This window comes from Chroicocephalus ridibundus, chromosome 22 (assembly GCF_963924245.1).
Source record: "Chroicocephalus ridibundus chromosome 22, bChrRid1.1, whole genome shotgun sequence".
NCBI lineage: Eukaryota > Metazoa > Chordata > Aves > Charadriiformes > Laridae > Chroicocephalus > Chroicocephalus ridibundus.
Genome location: NC_086305.1, coordinates 3590256 through 3607133, shown reverse-complemented (window position 1 = coordinate 3607133; position 16878 = coordinate 3590256). Strand labels below are relative to the sequence as shown.

At 62.4% G+C, this 16878-nt stretch overlaps 1 protein-coding gene across 1 annotated transcript in view; it reads left to right on the top strand.

Annotated features, from left to right (window-relative positions):
- EFNA2 (ephrin A2) overlaps window positions 1–15437 on the top strand; it is a 56943-nt gene extending 41506 nt beyond the window's left edge. Inside the window, exons 2-4 of the mRNA XM_063358010.1 lie at window positions 6421–6710; window positions 12104–12169; window positions 13781–15437. Coding sequence (XP_063214080.1) covers window positions 6421–6710; window positions 12104–12169; window positions 13781–13902 — 478 coding nt within the window. The 3' untranslated portion in view covers window positions 13903–15437. The remainder of the gene's footprint in view (window positions 1–6420; window positions 6711–12103; window positions 12170–13780) is intronic.
- Window positions 15438–16878: the final 1441 nt, after the last annotated feature.

Sequence of the window (16878 nt, the reverse complement as noted above, 5' to 3'; positions counted from 1 at the left end):
CTGTTCAGGAAAGAAAAATCTGAATTATTTAACCCTTGGGACACTGGCTGGTCTCGCGGGGTGTAGCAAGACCCAGAGATAAAGACGCTTTATTTCTGCGCTGGGTCGCTGCCCTTGTTCGGGAGATTTTGGCCTGGGGGGGGGGGGGGATCCTGCTGCTACCCGGAGGGGAAACTGAGGCACCAGCCGTGGTGGAGGGGAGCGGGACCAGGGTGGGGGTTTTGGGACACCCGGGGTGGGGAGAGCCAGGGGGCGGTTTGGGCACGGGCAGGGTTTGCTCTGCCCCCCAGGGCCGGGGGTCTTGGGGCGAGGATGACTCCGGGGTGCGGGTTTGCGGGACGGGCTCTCGGGAAGGGTTTTCCCATCCACGGTGAATATCCGAGAAGTGAAAACTTCGGAAGCCAACGGGCTCCCGGCATGGAGATGCCACCCTTTGGGTGCCATCGTGGCGTGGGAGCACGGGCAGGGTTTGGGTGCCACCGCGGCGCGGGCGGAGGGGAGGGAGGGCGACGGAGCTGCTTCGTGAGCTCTGGTATTTTATTCCGGGCAATTTCACTCCAATGGATTCCCGCTCTGGCCGTGCAAAGGGGCAGGCGGCACGTGACGCCAGCGGGGGAAAATTATCAATTAAACGCAGACCGAGATGGAGCTGGGGACGGGGGGGGGGAAGCGGGGCAGGTGCCAGCAGCACCGGGCTCAGCGGGCGCCGGGACCCCCGGGTGCTGCGGGGTGGGAGCCGTGGCCGCCCCGGGAAGGGGGTGCACTGGCAAGGCCACGGGGTGTCCCGGGGAGGGGGGGTTTCTCCATGCGGATGGGGGGCAGCGGAGGGACCGGGAGCCCAGCGAGCATCCCGCCTGTCCCCTGCCCTGCCGGCAGAGCAGGCCCCGGCTGTCAGGCAGCGCTAACAGTAACGAATGCCCCTAATGAAGCACCCAATTAGCCAGGATCCCAGCCTTAATGGTAGCTGACAGAGCTGAAAGCCGCGAGTAGTCAATTGTCAAGTGTAACATCCCGGCGGGGGTGAGGCGGGGAGGCTGCGCCATCCGTCTCTGTCAGGGAAAAACAAAGCTCCCGCCTTAACCCCTTTGGCGGTGGGCGAGCGCCGTGCCCGCCGGCAGGGGACGGTGGCAGCGGTGGGCTGTGGCGTTGGCCCCGGTGATGGCATCGGCCCCGTCCCAGGGCATCAGCCCTGGTCCAGGACATCATCCCCAGTGATGGCATCAGCCCCATGCCATGACATCATCCCCGTGGTGGCATCATCCTCATCCCATGGCATTGGCCCCGATGATGGCATCAGCCCCATCCCGTGGCATCATCCCCCATGGTGGCATCATCCTCATCCTATAGCATCGGCCCCAGTGATGGCATCAGCCCCATCCCATGGCATTGGCCCCGGTGATGGCACCAGTCCAGTCCCATGGCATCAGCCCTGGTCCAGGACATTGGCCCCAGTGATGGCATCATCCCTGTCCCGTGGCATCACACCCATGGTGGCATCATCGTCATCCCATGGCATCGGCCCCAGTGATGGCATCAGCCCTGTCCCATGGCATCACCCCCATGGAGGCACCATCCTCATCCCGCGGCATCGGCCCTGGTGATGGCATCAGCCCTGTCCCATGGTGCGCATCACCCTGACCATGGCATCGACCCACTGTCTGTCCCGGAGGGGTGGGGGCTGCCCTGCACCCGATACTGGGGTGACCCCCAGGCACCCCCCATCCCTGTGCACCCTGGCACTCTCCTCATTTCCCATCGGAATAACAGAAACCTGGATTTGCTCGAAACTGAGCTTTTCATTTGGCTTGAAAACATGAATCGGTGTGCCAAAGCAGGGGGGTCTCTCCTCGCTTCCTACGATTCCCGGTGGATCAAAGAGCCGGGGATTTGCCCTGAGCCGGTGTCCCCATGTCTCGAGGGCTCAATGGAGACGGGGACAGGGCTCCTTGCCCCACTCACCCTGGGCTGGCACACGTTGGGAGCAGAAACCACGCGCGTGTCCGAGACGGGGGTGCGGGGACCGCGGTGTGTGCCAGCCCGGAGCGGTGTGTGCCGGGCACGGGGCTCTGCCGCTCCTGGCGTTCCCTGGCCGTGCTTTGGCAAAGCCATGGCTCCTGCAAGCTCGCCGCTGCTCGCCGGGAGCGCGCCAGACCCCGGGGAGCCGGCGAGGGGCCGCTGGCACCCGGCTCGGCCCCGGCCGCTTGCCCTTCCCTGCCCCGCCGAAAGGCGTATTTTCATTTTTTTTTCTATTTGGAAGCAGACGAATTAGCGACGTGCCTCGTTTAGACAGTTCAAATCCCACTCATTTTAATTAGCGCGGCCTGGCAGCCCTGCTGCGGGTATTACACGGGGCGACAGCGCGCTTTCCAGGTGGCGGGTTTTTAAAATGCTGTTGACATTTTGCGAACTGAATGACTTAAACGATAACAAATTAACAGACGGCTGCGTGCGTGCGTGCGCGCGGGGCTGGCTCGGCGTGAGCCTCCGCCACGCGCCTCTGTGAGCAAATTCGGTTATCTGAGCGTGTCCGAGCGTCGGCGCCGCTCCCCGTGCGGTGTGCTGGGGGCTTGGCGTGGTGACAATCCTTGGGGACAACTTTTGGGGGGGTGGAAAGTGCCAGATCCGACCCTGCTGCTCCGGTGCTGGGTCCTGGCACCGCTCCCCATGCGGTGTGCTGGGGGCTCGGTGTGGTGACACTCCTTGGGGACAGCTTTTAGTTGGGGGATGCTCTGGATCCGACCCTGCTGCTCCGGTGCTGGGTCCTGGCACCGCTCCCCGTGCGGTGTGCTGGGGGCTCGGCGTGGTGACAATCCTTGGGGACAGCTTTTAGCAGGGGGATGCTCTGGATCCGACCCTGCTGCTCCGGTGCTGGGTCCCGGCGGCACCGCGGAGCCGGAGATGGGTGCAAGCGGTTACTGCCGGAGAGACAGGGCTCCATGTGGGCACCCCGTTACGCCGGCGCTTCCCGGTAGCCCCCAGATGCGGGCTGGCAGTGCGGTTATCCGCCCGGTGGTGCCGGAGGGACGTAAAGCCAACGCCAGCTGGGACGAGGCGGTGGCAGCTCCGGTCCCACAGCGAGCGGAGGTCAGTGGTGGCTCCGACGGCCAGTGCCTGGGATGGAACGGGACAAGGACAGAGCGGCGCCATGAGCCGATGTCCGGCACCAGGGGCTCTACCCGGCCGTGGGGTGCCCCGTGCCCGGCGCAGTGGCACAGAACCCCCGTCCCCGTGTCCCCCTGAGCCCCGCAGCGGTGCGTGGTGGCACGGCACGGCCACGCTCCCCCCCCAGCGGCTGCTTCGGGCCCCAGGGTCACACGTGTCGCGGAGCTGCCGGGGGGGAATATTGGATCAGGCAGGAATGTAATATTTATTGGAGGGGGTGAGTCGGCAGGGGGAAACGGAGACATAAAGATTCACCGGTGAGGAAAAGCCAGGACAGAGCCGAGACAAAGTCACCCGCTGCCGGGGGACGCGCGGCCCCGGGGGTGGCAGCCCCGGTGCCCCCCCAGCACTCGAGGGGACGCAGGAGGGTGTGGGTGTCCCGCAGTGGCAGACAGGGACGTCTGCTGCCTGTCCCGTCTCTGGGGACAGGGATGGGATGGGATGGGGACAGGAATGGGTGGGAACAGGAATGGGATGGGGATGAATGGGATGGGATGGGATGGGGACAGGGACAAGGATGGGGACAGGAATGGGATGGGGACAGGGAAAGGAATGGGATGGGATGGGGACAGCGATGGGATGGGGACAGGAATGGGATGGGGATGGATGGATGGATGGATGGGATGGGATGGGGACAGGGACAGGGATGGGGACAGGAATGGGATGAGCACAGGAATGGGGACAGGGAAAAGAATGGGATGGGATGGGGACAGGGATGGGATGGGGACAGGAATGGGATGGGATGGGGACAGGGACAGGGATGGGGACAGGGAAAGGAATGGGATGGGATGGGGACAGGGATGGCATGGGGACAGGAATGGGATGGGATGGGGACGGGGACAGGGATGGGGACAGGAATGGGATGGGCACAGGGATGGGGACAGGGAAAGGAATGGGATGGGATGGGGACAGGGATGGGTGGGAACAGGAATGGGATGGGATGGGGACGGGACAGGGATGGGGACAGGGATGGATGAGGACAGGGAAAGGAATGGGATGGGATGGGGACAGGGATGGGATGGGGACAGGAATGGGGACAGAGACAGGAATGGGATGGGGACAGGGTTGGTGACAGGAAGGGAAGGTGACAGGGATGGGAATGGGATGGGATGGGGAGGGGGACAGGGATGGGGAGAGGGATGGGGATGAGGAAGGGGATGGGACGGAGACAGGGACAGGGATGAGGATGGGGACAAGGCACAGCCCCTGCAGCCCGGCGTGGCGGCTGCCACCATCCCTCGGCCAGCCCTGCTGGGGGACAGCCGGCTGGGGGGGCTGTGGGCCCCTCCAAGGCTGGAGTCCCCCCACCCCGCCCCCCATCCCCCCAAAACCTGTTCTTAGCTTTAATCCCGACTTTGTCCCTTGTGACCCCAAACACGTGGCGCTGGGCGAGAGGGTGGGGGGGGACGGGGACACCGAGGGGCTGGGGGGGCACGGGGGGTTCTCCCATGTTCAGTGGGGCCGGGGGGGGGAGCCCAGGACTCACCGCAGGCTGGGGTGCGCCATGCCGGGGGTCCCCACGGCTCCCCAGCACCCACTGTGTGTCCCCCCCCCCAGCACAGGGTGACCCCTCCCCGCAGCCCCCGCCAGCGCCCGTCTCCGTCTGTGCCATTTATCACAGCCGATCACCTTTAATTCAGCAATTTGTCAGTCCGGAGACGGCCCTTGGAGTTCGTTCATTTGGGGTTTTTTTCTTTTCTTTCTTTTTTTTTTTTTTTTTTTTTTTGCAAAAAATATAATTATTGTTATTATTCCCCTGATAAGCGCAGGCCCTCCTGTTACAATCGCCTTTGCTTGGACTCTAATAACAATCATTAAAATAAATAATTTTTTCTTTTTTTTTTTAAATAAAAGGCAGAGAGAAGAGGGTTGGTTTTTTTTAAAAAAAAAAAAAATTGGGGGGGGGGTATTGTTTTGTATGCGTTGGAAAATTGTTTCCCAGTAAATCCCGGCCCTTTGTATTAATTTTACATTTTAAAATGTTACCTTGCCAGGGGCAGGGTTGGCACAACTGACTCGGGAAAGGAGAGAGAAGGAGAGAGAGAGAGAAAAAAAACCCCTTCTCCTTAATTAGCCCATTTCCCTGTGTGATCAGAGTGCTTATGAAGCAGGTAATGAGCTGGATGGGGGCTGGACGCGGCCGCTCGGCTGCTCCGGCGAGGCTGGACGACCAGTTCTCCCCGCTCCCGCCTCCCATCTTCTGTCCCCCCTTCCCATTTTGGGGTGCTGGGTGCCTTTTGGGTCACCCTCCGCCACCGCCGGCCGTTCGCTGCCATCCCCGCGCCCCCCACCCCCATCCACCCCGGGGATGCGCGCTTGGGGCGTCCTGTGTGATGAGTTTGAGCCAGTCTCAGCCCTGCTCGCAGCTGCTGGAGGCTCAGGGGGTGTCGGGGAGCCCTGAGGCTGCTTTGGGGTGGCCGGGGGGGGCTGTGGCCACCATCCCCATCCCACCCAGGCCCGCGCTGGCCCCTCCGGCCACTGACTGCCCCAGGGCCGAGCCGCAGGGGTGCACGCGGAGCTGCTCCTCGGGGTCCGGGAGCGCTGACCCTGGAACCGTGGGGTGTTCCTGGCTGTGCCGAGGCGGGGGGGGGGCAGCTTTCTGCTGGTGGGAGAGTCGCGCTGTGGGAGCCTCCAATTAATTAGCAAAGAAAACGCGCTTGACATGGCCGGGGGGGGAGAAGCCAAGCTGCCAGGTTGGCTCCTGGGGGAGCCGGGGAGTTTGGCCGGCGAGCTTCACCGGCTGCCGCGCCGGTAGCTCCGGGGGTCTGCCGCGTCCCCCCACGGGCAGCAGTTTGGGGAGGAGGGGGGGGGGTCGCAGGGGTCGCCCCGAGGAGCCGGTGGGTGGCTGCCAGCGTGCGCCGCGGCGTTCTCCAGCGCCGCTAATCCCTTAATCTCTCCCATAATCAGTGCCAGAAACGCAAATTACGCTGGGATTGCAGCGCACAGCTGCGGCGATGCCAACGCCGCCACGGCGTCGCCGTGAATAACGATTTATTTTATTTTTATTTTTTTTTTTCCCCCGTTTGTGATTTGCTACCAAGCGGTGCCAGTTTATGGGGCGGAAAACAGAGAGGGTTAAACTGGTGGGGTAATGGGGCGGGGGGCAGGGGGGGGCAGTGGGGAGAGCGGTGCGAGATTGGGCTGGATGGGTCACGGTCAAAGCAAGGTTTTGGCGTTGCCGGGGCGGCCGGCATCCCCGCGGGTGGGATGGGGTGAAACGCGGCTCCCGCTGACGCCGCCGGCCGGCTTCTCCCGCAGGTTTCACCGGGGGGACTACACGGTGGAGGTGAGCATCAACGACTACCTGGACATCTACTGCCCCCACTACGAGGAGCCGCTGCCCGAGCGCATGGAGCGCTACATCCTCTACATGGTCAACTACGAGGGGCACGCGTCCTGCGACCACCGCCAGAAGGGCTTCAAGCGCTGGGAGTGCAACCGGCCCAACTCCCCCAACGGGCCCCTCAAGTTCTCGGAGAAATTCCAGCTTTTCACCCCCTTCTCGCTGGGCTTCGAGTTCAGACCCGGCCACGAGTACTACTACATCTGTGAGTGGGGGGCGACGGGGACGGGGACGGGGACAGGGACGGAGGGGGTGCCCGGGGGTCTGGCGAGCGCATCCCGGGGACGTCCCCGGCATCTCCCCGCGGCGCAGACCGGACCCGGCGTCTCCGGCTCGCGGCAGAGATCCCAACCGGCACACGCTGGGTGCCGAAAGCCTTCGGCGGGGGCTCTGTCATGGGCACGGGGTGGCCACCAGAGCGGCCAGGATTTTTCCAGGGATGCTGGGGGCGTCGTCTCATCCCCACGGGAGCCCCCACCGGGCACCGGTAAAGGTGCTGCGCCGGGGTGGAGGCACAGCCCCGCGTGCTCCCGTGTATTCCCAAGTATTCCCCACGCTCCCGTGTATTCCCGCACACTCCCATGTATTCCCATGTATTCACCACGCTCCCGTGTATTCCCATGTATTTATTCCCCATGCTCCCCTGTATTCCTGTGCTATCCCACACGCTCCCATGTATTCCCACATGCTCCCGTGTATTCCCGTGCTCTCCCGCACACTCCCGAGTATTCCCGCACTCTCCCACATGCTCCCATGTATTCCCGCACACTCACGTGTGTTCCCACATGCTCCCATGTATTCCCGTGCTCTCCCACGCACTCACATATATTCCCATATATTCCTGTATATTCCCGTTTGTTCCCACATGCTTCCCTGTGCTCCCGTGTATTCCCATGCTCTCCCACACGCTCCTGTGTATTCCTGCACGCTCCGTATTCCCACACTCTCCCACATGCTCCCATGTATTCCCGCACGCTCCCCTGTATTCCTGTGTATTCCCGCATGCTCCCATGTATTCTCATGTTTTCCCGTGCTCTCCCACACGCTTCTCTATATTCCCATGTATTCCCATGTATTCCTGCACGCTCCCATGTATTCCTGTGCTCTCCCACATGCTCCCATGTATTTCTGCACACTCCCGTGTATTCCTGCGTGCTCCTGTGTATTCCCGTGTATTCCCGCATGCTTCCATGTATTCCTGTGTATTCCTGTGCTCTCCCACATGCTCCCCTGTATTCCCGCACACTCCCATGTATTCCCACACGCTCCTGTGTATTCCTGCACTCTTCTGCACGCTCCCGTGTTTTCCCCCGTGCTCCTGTGTATTCCCGCACACTCCCAAGTATTCCCGCCATCTCCCACATGCTCCCGTGTATTCCCGTGTGCTCCCGTGTATTCCTCTGCTCTCCCACACGCTCCTATATATTCTATTCCCGCACACTCCCGTGCATTCCCACATGCTCCCATGTATTCCTGCACGGTCCCGAGTATTCCCATGCTCTCCCGCATGCTCCTGTGTATTCCCGTGTATTCCTGCACACTCCCACCTATTCCGGCACGCTCCCGTGTGTTCCAGCGCTCTCGGGGCTGCGCTCCGCTCTCTTGCCCAGCGGATGAAGCCCAAACCGGCTGACCCGCTCCCGGGAAAACTCCTCGGCAGGGTGCCGGGCGCTGCCCGTGGGATCGGGTCCCCCCGCGACAGTGCGGATCAGGCCCTTCCTTGGATTTCCGCCTCCGGAGTGTCCGTGCACGGGGGGGCCAGGACAGAGGAGGGGGAGAGGAACCGGATCGGCTTCCTCAGGAGCCCGCCGGAGCCATGGAAAAATAAGCTAATGGGGCTGGGATGAGGCGCTGGGAGTCCGGCAATCAATAGAGGGGAAAATAAAAATAAAAATAAATGGGAAAGCGTGACCCCCAAGCACTCGGCGGTGCCACGGGGGGACAGGGACGCCTCTTCCCGCGCGGGAGCCAGCCGGCACGCTTATCTCCCTTATTATTTCTCCCCCTTTTTCCTAAAGCATCTGTTTTCGGCCCACTTAATTTGTTCCTTTTATCTATATTAAATTACCATTTTTCCGCCGCGCCCCCCCCCCCCACCACCACCACCTTCTCCCTCTGCCCCGGTAAAATGTCACTCGCCGAATAACCGCGTCTACAACTCTCTCTTTGCCTTCCCCTGTTTTATTTTATTTTTTTTATGATGATGATGATTTTATTTTTTTTTATTTTTAATGTTGTTAGGGAGAGATTACACAGAAGTAAATGGTGAAGCTGATCATTGCTAAACCGGTTAGAATTCATGTCATGCGGAACATTAGAAATTATGCCTCTTGGAGGAACCGTATTTAGCAGACATGAAAGAAAAGAAATTACCTCCTCCTCCAGCTCGCAAATTGGAATGCCATTAACCTCGCGGGCACGGGGCCGCGCGCGTGCTCCCGGTGGCGGGTCAAGGGCACGGGCTGGCCCCGGGGATGGAGCCGGCGGACGGAGCTGCTGCGGGATGTCCGCGATGCCGCTCGGCACGGCTCGGCATGGCAGGGCACAGGGTGGCATGGCATGGCTCAGCATGGCACGGGACGGCACGGCATGGCTCAGCGTGGCGTGGCATGGCATGGCATGGCTCAGCATGGCACGGGACGGCATGGCATGGCTCAGCGTGGCACGGCATGGCATGGCATAACATGGCACGGGACGGCATGGCTCAGCGTGGCACAGCATGGCATGGCATAGCATGGCATGGGACGGCATGGCATGGCTCAGCATGGCAGGGCACAGGGCGGCACAGCATGGCATAGCATGGCACGGGATGGCACGGCATGGCTCAGCGTGGCACAGCATGGCATGGCATAGCATGGCACGGGACAGCACGGCATGGCTCAGCGTGGCACAGCATGGCATGGCATAGCATGGCATGGGACGGCATGGCGTGGCTCAGCATGGCAGGGCACAGGGCGGCACGGCATGGCATAGCATGGCACGGGATGGCACGGCATGGCTCAGCATGGCTCGGCATGGCATGGCATAGCATGGCACGGGACGGCATGGCGTGGCTCAGCATGGCAGGGCACAGGGTGGCACGGCATGGCATAGCATGGCACGGGATGGCACAGCATGGCTCAGCGTGGCACAGCATGGCATGGCTCGGTATGGCACAGAATGGCATAGCTCAGCATGGCATGGCATGCCAGGGCATGACACAACATGGCATGGGACAGCATGGCATGGCATGGCTCAGCATGGCATGGCATGGCACAGAATGGCACAGCATGGCTTGGCTTGGCTTGGCATGGCACAGCATAGCATGGCTTGGCATGGCATAGCATGGCATGGCGTGAGATGGCACAGCATGGCTTGGCATAGCATGGCACGGCATGGCACAGGACGGCATGGCATGGCATGGCTCGGCATGGCATAGCATGGCACGGAATTGCGCAGCACAGGTTAGCATGGCATGGCATGGATTAGCATGGTATGGCATGGCATGGCATGAGATGGCATGGCATGGGACAGCATGGCACCTCTTGGCATGGCATGGCCCGGCCCGGCCCGGCATGGCAGGCACCGGGCGCAGCTCGCATCACTCTCTCCCTTCCCGCGTGGGGTTCAGTGCCAGGGAGGAAAAGAGAAGGGAAGGGTGAAAAAAACCCACCCCTGGGGAGGCTCCGCAGCGTCCCCGGCAGCGCCACGAGGTGGCTGTGCCAGGGCTGTGCCGGGGCTGTGCCAGGGCTGTATCAGGGCTGTGCCGGGGCTGTACCATTGCTATGCCAGGGCTGTGCCAGGGCTGTGCCAAGGCTGTGCCAGGGCTGTGCCAGGGCTGTGCCAAGGCTGTACCATTGCTGTGCCAGGGCTGTATGAGGGCTGTGCCAGGGCTGTGCCAGGGCTGTGCCAAGGCTGTGCCAGGGCTGTACCGGGGCTGTGCCAGGGCTGTGCCAGGTCTGTGCCAAGGCTGTGCCAGGGCTGTGCCAGGGCTGTGTCAGGGCTGTGCCAGGGCTGTACCATTGCTATGCCAGGGCTGTGCCAGGGCTGTACCAGGGCTGTGCCAGGTCTGTGCCAGGTCTGTGCCAGGGCTGTGCCAGGGCTGTACCATTGCTATGCCAGGGCTGTACCGGGGCTGTGCCAGGGCTGTGCCAGGGCTGTACCATTGCTATGCCAGGGCTGTGCCAGGGCTGTACCAGGGCTGTGCCAGGGCTGTGCCAGGTCTGTGCCAAGGCTGTGCCAGGGCTGTGCCAGGGCTGTGTCAGGGCTGTGCCAGGGCTGTGCCATTGCTATGCCAGGGCTGTGCCAGGGCTGTGTCAATGGCATGGGCAAGGTGGTGCCGCCGGTGCAGGATGTGACCATCAAGAGGTGCGGGGGTGCACAGCCCCCATCGCCGGGGGTGGCGGCGTGCAGGAAGCGGGGGGACAGGGGTGACAGGACAGGGGTGACAGGGAGCCAACGGAGCCTGCGGCCCCTCTGCGCCTGCTCCGCACCTTTATTTGGTAAAAATAAACGGAACGGGTCCTGTGGAGCAACGGGGGGGGTCCCCCGTGTCACCATCCCCCTGCCCCGGGCCCCGCCATGTCCCCCCCTAAGCACCAGAGGTGGGGGACGGTGGTGGCCCAGTGCCACTGGAGGGGACAGGGGGTGCCGGGGCAGCGCAGGCCCCTCGCTGCCGGCTCTCCTGCGAGCGGCATCCCGATTCCCCCTTCTTCCAGCTGAAATTAAACTTTATTGCGAATAATGCTCTCTCCCCTTCTTTAATTCAAAAAAAAAAAAGAGAGAGAGAGAGAGAAAAGAAAATTAAATTCCTTTAAAAACATATATATAAAAATCACATTTTCTCGTATTGAGAAGGGACTTTCACCAAGATAATTATTGCAATTACTCCCTTTCTCTCTCCTAAGGAATATTATTTTTATTCTCTGCCTTTATCCTCATTTCGCCTGTTCCGGGAGAGCCGGGCAGCCCTCCGCGACGGGGACAAAAGCCACACGGGCCGTGTCCCCTGTCCCCAGAGGGAAGCCCCAGCTGTGCTGGGACCACCAGGGACCCTGTACTGGTCTCCCCTGGGATGGGGCAGCCCCAGGCTCCCTCCCACTACAAACTGGGGCGGGGGGGGAGGTTCTGCTGTGCTGGGGATGCTGTGGGGCGGCTCAGTCGCTGGCTGTGTCCCCCCGCCAGCTCCGGGGGAGGCTCTCCCCACAGCAAGCGGATGCTGGGACCCCCAAGGCGATGCCCCGGAGGACCCTCCGTGGTGGATCCTTATGGCATCCATCGAGGGGTCCCTGCGGGATGTTCCGCGCTGCCGTAACGGCCGTGGCGGGGGCTCGGCGGGCAGGGTTTGCCCGCGCCGGGGGAGGGCAGCCCCCCCCGTGGTGGCTTTTATGGTGAGGACTGTACCCCTCCCAGCGCGGACCCCCCCCCGTCGCCGGCCCTGTGCAGTGGGGCTGGATGCGACCACCCATCTCCCAGCCCTGCCCCGGGCATCCCAGTGATGCTGTAGGGGGTCACGGCGTGCGTGGACCTTTTGGGGGGTCCCTGCTCTGTCCCCATGGTGGGGGCCGAGCCGCTGCCCCCCCTAACCCCCCTCTTTCTCTCCCCTTTGCTTCTCTGCAGCCGCGTCCTCCCCGAACACGGTGGACAAATCCTGCCTGAAGCTGAAGGTTTATGTTCGGCCGACAAGTGAGTGAGCCGGGGGGAGCCCGGGGTGCCCCGGGGTGGGGGTCCATCCTGCCCCACGGGGCAAGGGTGATGCTCTCGGTGGCCCTGGGCGAGTGGGGACCATGGAGGGGGATGCAGGTCCCCCCCCTGGGTGACACCCTGATGGGGAGGGGGACGGTGTCTGGACCGCGGCGGGCGCGTCGCCTGCGTGGGGGACATTTACTGCTGGGTTTCAGATAGGAGGAGTCCGGGGGGGGTGGGTTGGAGGGGGAGAAAAAAAAAATAATAATCTCTGCACAGTGGCTACTTTTCAGAATCAAATAACTCAGCCATTTAAAAAAAACAAATTAATAATTTTCTTCTCCTGTTAACGTGTAATTAGCAAATGGCAGCAGCTCTCCCTGGGGAAGGGCTGAGTGCCTGCAAAATGTCACCATTTAAAAGGATGTCTTTCTTTTTTTTTTTTTTTAAAATTTTTTTTTTTATTTTTTATTTGCATGGCTTTAAAATAAAACCCGATATAATGAAACCATCTGTAAAAAATCATTCTGTTTTGTTCAGGACTAGGGCATAATGGCGGGGAGGGGGGGCAAAAAATCTTTTCTCCTGATATTATTTTTTTAATAATATCAGGATTTTATTATGCCGATGCCTTGCAGAGAGGAAGGGCCGCCTTTGCGCTGCCAAGGGAGAGGGGCTTTGCCCCGGGGGGGCTGCGGGGGCTCCCCGAGGGCCGTCCCGCGCTGGGCACCCCTCGATTGGGTCCGGCCCTGCGACAAATCCCTGAAACCTCCTCATTTACAAGCACCCGGCGCAGGGTGGGGGGACCCCGGTCTCGGGTGACCCCACACAGGGACCCTCCAGGAGAGGGGGGGGGACACAAGGCGATGGAGCATCCTCAGACAGGACCAGGCTCTGCTTTTCCTGGCTCTGAGTCCATAAAAATCCTTAATCCGGTAACAAATGTGAGTGAGCTGAGCCCCGGGAGCCTGTTGATGGCTTTAGCCATCGCTTAACGTGGTCCCCGGAGCGCTCGGGGCTTCCACCAGTCGGGGTTTGGCTGTGGGACCACTGGGCTGTTGGCCGTGGTGGGCTGGTCTGTCCCTGGCCACGGCTGAGCCCCCCCACCCCGGCCTCCGCAGCTGATGCCCCTGGCACAAGGGCACCCACCTCGGGCACGGGGGGCTGCGGGGGGGTGGTTCAGAGGGGATGGGGTGAAACGCTGCCTGATCCCAGTTAGAGGGCAGGGACCGGAGGGATCTGGGGGGGGGATCGGTGCCCAGCTCTGCACCACGTGGGAGGAGGGTGCTGCATCAGCGGCATCCAGACCCCAAGCCCCGGGGTGCTGAGCTTCGCCCCCCTCTGCCAGGCTGGGATCAGACCCCAACCCCCGGGGTGCTGAGCATCCCCCCCCCTCTGCCAGGCTGGGATCAGACCCCAACCCCCGGGGTGCTGAGCATCCAGCCCCCGGGGTGCTGAGCATCCCCCCCTCTGCCAGGGCAGGATGGGACCCCAACACCTGGGGTGCTGATGCCAGGCTGGGATCAGACCCCAACCCCCGGAGCGCCGAGCATCCCCCCCAGCTCTGCCGCCAGCTCACGCCTCCTTCTCTCTCTCCCTCCCCTTCCGCAGACGATTCCCTCTACGAGTCCCCGGAGCCCATTTTCACCAGCAACAACTCCTGCTGCAGCCTCAGGGTCCCCCCCGCCGTGCTGGTGGTGGTGCCGGTCGTCTGGACGCTGCTGGCCTCGTAGCACCGAGGGCGACGTGCCGGGGAGCGGCTCCCGGGGGGAAGGAGCCAGCCGGGGCCCGGGTCCCGGCCACCCCGAATCGCCTTCCAGCCCTGGCTACTGCGCTGCCCGGGGAGGTCGCCGGCGCGGAGGCTTGGTGCTGCTGGGGAGAAGCTCGCCCGGATCCTGCCACCGCGTGAAGTCCTTGTCCCCATATGGCCACCCGCGCCGGGAAGGGTGAGGGGCTGCCCCACGGGACGGATGCTGGCTGCGCACACCGACATCTCCCGGCACTGCACTGCGGCTCGCTGGGCTCCGGCTCTCCCTCTCGGATGTCGCTTTTTACATTTCTAGACCAAATATAGAGTTCCTCGTTTGGCTTCTTTTTTTTTTTTTTTTTTTTTTTTTAAAAAAAAAAAAGGGAAAAAAAATTTTATTTTTATTTGTCGGGTTGTTTCAGTCCGGGCTTCCCCGTGGCAGACTGACCTGGCGCGGGGCCGGGCACAGCCCCCTCCCGCCGAGCCCCCGGCCGGGGTGGCCACAGCACCCAGCCAATGCCGGGACAGATGGAGAGGACGCCGGGACAGACGGACGGGACACCCGCCATGGTGCCCACGGCTCCCTTGTCACAGACTCCTTCCCAGCCTGGCTGTGGCTCCGGCAGCAGGACGTCACGGTGCCAGCCCTGCCGTGCTGCCCCTGCCACCCCCCACCACGGGGCTGGGGGGCCGGGACGGACACGAGCCCCCGGTGGGGTGACCCCGTCCCCACTGCTCGTGCCGTGGATGTCACCGCTGTCCCCATGGGCGGCTCCGCGAGCGGCAAAGCAAACTGGACGCAGCCGAGGGGAGCAGCGGGGATGATGGAGGGCACGGAGAGCAGCGGGGACGATGGATGGCTGGCACAGGGAGCACCGGGGACGACTGGTGGCACAGGGAGCACCGCTGGGAGCCGGCAGGCCGGGCTCGCCCAGCAGCTGGAATGGCTCCGAAGGCGTTTGGCCGGAGCCGGGACCGGAGCCCCCATCCCGGCAGGGCTGATCTCTCCGGGGCAGGAGCACGGTGCTGGCCCGCCACGGGCAGGTTTTCCTCTTCCACACACAGCTCTGCATCGCGTCCCCCCGCCAACACCGCGGGGGTGCGAGACCCCCCCCCCTCCCAAGGGGTTGTCCAGGAGCCGCGTGCGGGACCATCGCGGCGCTCCCCATGGTCGCCCCTTCGCCCCCCGGCTGCTGCTGGCGTCCCCGGGGCTGGGCTTGGGGATTTTCTCCTTTTCCTTCTTTGCATTAATAAGAAAAACCCACCCAACCCCCCCGCCCCAGGCCGAGGTTGGCCCTGACCCCAGGGGGTGGCAGGAGCCCAGGGAGGGGTTCCCCCCGCAGCCCCCGGGGCCTGACCCCTCCTCGCCTTAAATCTGGGGCTGTCCCACCCCAGGGGGGGTCCCGTGCCCGTCCCGCAGAGTCCCCCCCCACACTTGGGGGGGTCGGTGGTCGCGGGGGACGAGGGCAATGGGCTCAGACCCGGCCAAAGCCCCTCCTGCGGGCGCCTTTCCCAAACCCACCCCAGACCCTTCGGTGGGGGGGGCCGGGTTGGGGGGGGGGTGGGGGCGAACCCCCGTCCCTGTACATAGAGCGCTATACTGTGAGCGGTTTTGGGTTTGTTTTTTGGTTTTTGTTTGTTTTTTTTTTTATGTATTGTTGAGAATGAATTTTATGGAAGGGTTTATTTTATTTTTATTTTATTTTTTATTTTCTAGACTAGGAAGCTGAAATCTCGCAATAAAGCTCATCTCGACCATCCTCCCCCCCCCCCGCCCCGCCCGCCCCCCCCCCAAAAAAAAAAAGTAAAAAAAAAATAAAAAACAAAAACAAAACCCACAATAATTAAAAAAAATAAAAAAATAAAAATCGCATTCCCCGCTGTCCCGTCCCTGTCCCCGTGTGTCCAGACCAGGTTGTGGTTCTCGAAAGGCGAGCGAAAGCACCGCGGGTGTCGGGGGGGGGGGATAAGGGAGGGCACCCATCCTGCCGGGCGCTGAGCACCCACCGGGCTCCAGCAGCCCCCACCGGGCTCCAGCAGCCCCCACCCGCCGCGGTGCCGGCTCGGAGGGGTGGGGGGGGTGGGGGGGGGTGGGGGGGGGGGCGAGCGGCGATGGCAAAACCTGGCTTTTGGTCTGTGTTTTATATATATATAGATTATATATATAAATATCTATATTGTGTACAGCGGCCGTGGGAGAGCGACAAAGCGGAGGCGGCAGCGTGGCTGGCAGTCGGGGTTGGGGGGGGGGGTAAGGTTTGGGGGGGGCTTCGTCGTGGCTGGGTTGTTCCCCCCCGGGAGCGTAGTTGGGGGGTGAGGCGGGTTGGGGGGGGGGATTGGGGGTGCGCAGCCCCATGGCGGGCGCTGGTTCCGCGCGTTGGTCTCCGTTCCGCCCCGCTTCGTCCTTCGCCACCACGCCGCTTGTCGTCCTCCCCGTCGTGATGATGGTACCGGATCACCCCCCACCCCCCCCCCGGCCCCCCCCACCCCCCTCCTCCCCCCCCCCCCCCGTTTGGATTCTGTATTTTTTTATAATAAAATACAAATAAATGTCGTGCGAGGCCCTTGCTTTCGAGAAATGACTTTCCCTCCCGGGGCTGCGGCCATTCGGGCTGAGCCGTGCCGTGTCCCCGAGGGGGGGGGGAGAGGGGGGGGGCCGGTCCCCCGTGGGCACCGGGAAGCCACCGGCCCGGGGGGGGCCAACGCCAGCACTGGGGGGGGGGGGGGGCGGAGGGGGCACACTGGGCTCCGTCCCCTCTCCCCCGGTGCAACGGGGCCGTGAAGCCAGACCGCTCTGCTGGGTGGTGTGTTAATTACGGGAAGGATTTAATTACCGCGTTAATGAATAATAATGGATATTAAATTAATTAATATGCAATTGTTGATAGTACTTAATTATTGGAGGCGATGCAGCCTGGCGGGTGGGCGCTCGGGGCTGGGATGCTCCGGCGTCTTCCCCGGC